Source organism: Neopelma chrysocephalum, unplaced genomic scaffold, assembly GCF_003984885.1.
Source record: "Neopelma chrysocephalum unplaced genomic scaffold, ASM398488v2 Primary Assembly neopelma1_97491, whole genome shotgun sequence".
Classification (NCBI taxonomy): Eukaryota; Metazoa; Chordata; class Aves; order Passeriformes; family Pipridae; genus Neopelma; species Neopelma chrysocephalum.
In genome coordinates, this window is record NW_020926133.1 from 1 (window position 1) to 3721 (window position 3721).

The following is a 3721-nucleotide window of genomic DNA, read 5'->3' on the forward strand; positions in this document are numbered from 1 at the left end:
GTGGTGAGTCCGTCCTGGAGCTGCTGGAATTTGCTCTGCTGGACATGGGGGAAGGATATTTTCACACCAAAATGAAAGCATTGAAATAGCTGTCATTCCTGGCTTTCAAACAGGGGAAAATGGGAAGATGATCCATTCAGAAGAGTCATGGCAGGGTTGGGGTGGGTGGGAGCAGTGGGATGAGCTCAGCCGGTAGCTCTCAGATTTTCCTTGCTCTGTCTCCATGGATCACTCAGGCGGTGATTCCTGCTGGGATGAGAGTGGGTCATGGTGGCACCCTGTCCCTGTCCCCACCCTGCCGGATGGAGCCCATGGAGAGCAGGAGCTGGTCAAGAATTCCACCTGATCCCTCTCCATCCATCCCACACCAATCCCTCTCCATCCATCCCACCTGATCCTGCTCCAAAATCCAGCCCGGATCCTGTTCCACAATTCCACCTGATAGCAATTTGGAATCCTGCCCTGATCCTGAAACCCTCCCTGGTCCCACTCCATTCACCCTGCCCAGATCCCCCTCTGGAATCCCACCTTGATCCCACTCCATACCTGTGGCCAAGCTGTTGGTTCACATGTCTATTCCTGCAGTAAGAGAAGATCCATGAGATTCCATCACAGATCACACACCAGGATGAACCCCAGGATCCATCCTGGGATCCACACGGAGGGGATCCAAAGCTGGATCCACCATTGCAACTCACCAGTTGCCATGTTATGTCCCTTCCTGTCCCTCTTCCCTATGGAAATAAAGTGGGATCAGGACCCGCGGCACAGCATCCCTGGATCGGAGCTTCCAGACGCCAAATCTCATGAGGATGAGGCCAATGATGATGATGATGATGATGGCAGCGATGACGGACACAGCGACCAGCACCGGGGTGGAATTCCATCCGGATTCTGGCTCTGGGAAGTGCAGGATCAGGAGTGGGAGGGGAAACCAGAACCCCCATCCCACCGCGCCACATCCCCAAATTCCTCATTTCCCAATTCCCACATTCCTCATTCCCAGCCTCACCCCAGACGAAGATCCCGGGCTCCGGCATTCCGGCGTGCTCCACCCGGCACCGGTACTGCTCCCGCTGCCCCGGCAGCGCCTCGATCCTGGCCCAGCTGTGGAAGGTGCCGTCGCTGTTGGGAACGATCCCGCCCCACTCCGTCTCCTGATCCCGGATTTCATCCCCCTTCAGCCAGTTGATCCCGATGATCCCAGGGTAGAATCCATACACACGGCAGGACAACGTCAGGATCCCGTGTTCCACTTTTCCAGAGACATGGACATCAGGAGGCTCTGGAACAGGACAATGGTGAGATCCATCCATGGAATTCCCAAGGGAATGGGACAGCAGTAAGATGCATCCCTAGAATTCCCATGGGAATTCCTGTGTTCTCAAATTCCACCTTCCCAAATCCCATATTCCCAAGTTTCCCATTCCCATGGGAATTCTGCCCCCACCTTTTCGCTCCAGCGCCTCCTGCCCGTACCAGACGTGTTTCCGGAGCACTTCCAGGCAGGTGTGCTCCAAGAGATTTGTCAACTCCTCCACCATGGTCCCGTCAGATTCCCATTTCCTCTTGGTGATCTGGGCAGCGCCATCGGCCGCCACGAAGCTCTTGGATCCCAGTTCAAAGGAGATGAAATCCCGCCCGTCGTAGCCTTCCCGATGGGATCCACGGACGCTCCCGTCGGACAGGAGCTCACAGCCGGAATCCTTCTGCAGCGTGTGGAGACCTGCGGGGTGGAATTGGATCCACAGCGACCCATGGAAGTGTGTCCCAGCCCCACAGGGCCCCATTGCAGCCCTACGGAGTCCCATAGTCTAATGAAGATCCACAGATCCCATCCCAGTCCCTTGGAGCCCCATGGATCCCCATCCCGGCCCCACAGATCCTAGTCCCACAGACACCCCCTTCCCCAGCTCCCCCCACTCACCCCTGCTCTAGTTGTACTGGATCTGCAGCGTCTTCAGGTCGTCGGGGTCCTTGTGCTGGTACACCTTGTTGATCCGGTTCTCGGTATCCCAATATCCCGGCTCAGCTCCGGCCGCCATCCACAGAGTCTGCGGCTCCAGCCGGCCCCACTCGCTGTTGTAGTGTGTGAAAGGGATCCCGTCCACAAACGCCACGACCACGTATTGTGGGAGCCCCGGGCCAGGCTCTGACACCACCACTCGCACATAACGCAGGGAGTGGAGAACTGGGGGGACATGGAGATCTGAGGGGTCTGGGGGCCAGGGGGGCTCATGGGTAAAGGAAAGGGGGAACTGGGAGAGCTGGGAGAGCCAGAAAGGGGCTTGGGAGTTTCAGCATCAAGGAAAGAGGGATGCAGGGATAGGGAGAGGTGGGATAGGGGGTTCCAGGGGGTCCCTATGCCCAGAAAAGGGGGCTCCAAGGGGCCCCAGTGCTGGGGAAAGGCGGGTCATGGGGTGGAGAAACCCAGGATGGCAGGGAATGGGGGGTCACAGGGGTCCCCTGTGTTCTGGAAAAGGGAGGCTTGGGGCTGGAAAAGGCAGGAATGGGGCTCCAGGGGGTCCCAGGGTCAAGGAAAAGGAGGTGTTTGGAGTCTGGGAGAGGCTGGATGGCCAGGGGGGTACTGGTGCAGGATAAGGAGGAGTAGGGGGATCCCAGTGCACAGGAATGGAGGTTCAGGGGGGGTTTGCTGCCACATAAGGGGGTGTAGGAGGGTCCCTGCACCCGGGGAAGGGGGTCCCAGTGCCCTCACCCCCTTTCCTTGACCCTGGGACCCCCCAAACCTCCATTCCTGGGCATGGGAACCCTCCTGCACCCCCTTATTCAACACCCAGATCCCCCTGAACCCCTTTATCTGGGACTGGGACCCTCTCCATGCTTCTGTTGGGCACTGGGAGAGGCAGGATGGAGGTTCAGGGGGTCCTGTGCCCAGGAAAGGGGGGTACAGTGGTCCCCAATGTTGAGGAAAGTGGGGTCTGAGAGCCGGGAAAGGCAGGAATGGGGGTCCAGGGGGTCCCAGTATCGAGGAAAAGGGGGGTCATGGGATGGAGAGACCCAGGATGGCCGGGAATGGGGGGCCCAGGAGTTTTCCGTGTAGAAGAAATGGGGGTTTAGGGGCTGGGGAAGGCAGGAATGGGGCTCAGGGAGTCTTAGGGTCAAGCAAAAGGTGTCTAGGAGAGGTGAGATGGCTGGGAAAAGGGGTGCAGGGCCATATTGGTGCAGGATAGGGGGGCCCAGGGGGGCGCTGGTGCTGGGGAAGGGGGATTTCAAGGGGTCTCAGAGTTAAGGAAAGGGGGGGCAGGGGCTCGGAGAGGGGGGATGGGTGGTCCAGGGGGTCCCTCTGCCAAGGAAAGGGGAGTCCTGCTGCTCCCAGTGTCGAGGAAAGGGGGGTCACGGGGTGGGGAGACCCAGAGTGGCCCGGAATGGGGGTCCTGGAGGTCCGTGGTGCTGCGGAAAAGAAGGGCTGGGGGCTGGGAAAGGAGGGAACGGGGATCCAGGGGGTCTCAAGATCAAGGAAAAGAGGTGCAGGTGGGTCCCGGTGCCGAATGAGGGGGTGCACGGGGGGTCCCTGCGCACAGGAACGGGGGCTTCAGGTGGTCCCGGTGCTGGATAAGGGGATTCAAGGGGGACCCAGTGCACAGGAATGGGGGTTCAGGGGGGCTCCCGTGCCCGGAAGTGGCGGTCCAGGAGCTCCCGGTTCCGAGGGCCCCACTTACCCTCCGTGGCCCCCGCCGGGGCCCTCAGGAGCCCCAGGAGC

General features: G+C 59.8%; 1 protein-coding gene across 2 annotated transcripts; it reads right to left on the bottom strand.

Annotated features, from left to right (window-relative positions):
- Positions 1–227: 227 nt before the first annotated feature.
- On the bottom strand, positions 228–2102 carry LOC113961921 (class I histocompatibility antigen, F10 alpha chain-like). Of its 2 annotated transcripts, XM_027672627.1 has the most exons (6): positions 1928–2102; positions 1451–1726; positions 1013–1285; positions 699–900; positions 547–579; positions 228–246 (listed from the first exon to the last, which is right to left on the bottom strand). In XM_027672627.1, the coding sequence occupies exons 2-4, from the start codon at positions 1542–1544 to the stop codon at positions 710–712; spliced, it is 558 nt and encodes a 185-aa protein (XP_027528428.1). In that variant the 5' UTR covers positions 1545–1726; positions 1928–2102; the 3' UTR covers positions 228–246; positions 547–579; positions 699–709. The 2 variants fall into 2 exon arrangements, with proteins under 2 accessions (XP_027528428.1, XP_027528427.1); XM_027672626.1 differs by lacking the exon at positions 1928–2102 and having other exon boundaries at positions 1451–1818.
- Between the last annotated feature and the right edge of the window lie 1619 nt (positions 2103–3721).

Bases quoted from the DNA above. Each gene is read 5' to 3' on its own strand.
- LOC113961921 (XM_027672626.1), bottom strand. From the start codon at position 1,811: ATGGGACTCCGTAGGGCTGCAATGGGGCCCTGTGGGGCTGGGACACAC. The intron at 1,286-1,450 runs GTGGGGGCAGAA...GTCCTGTTCCAG, and splicing joins GGAGGCGCTGGAGCGAAAAG to AGCCTCCTGATGTCCATGTC. The intron at 901-1,012 runs GTGAGGCTGGGA...TGCACTTCCCAG, and splicing joins GCCCGGGATCTTCGTCTGGG to AGCCAGAATCCGGATGGAAT.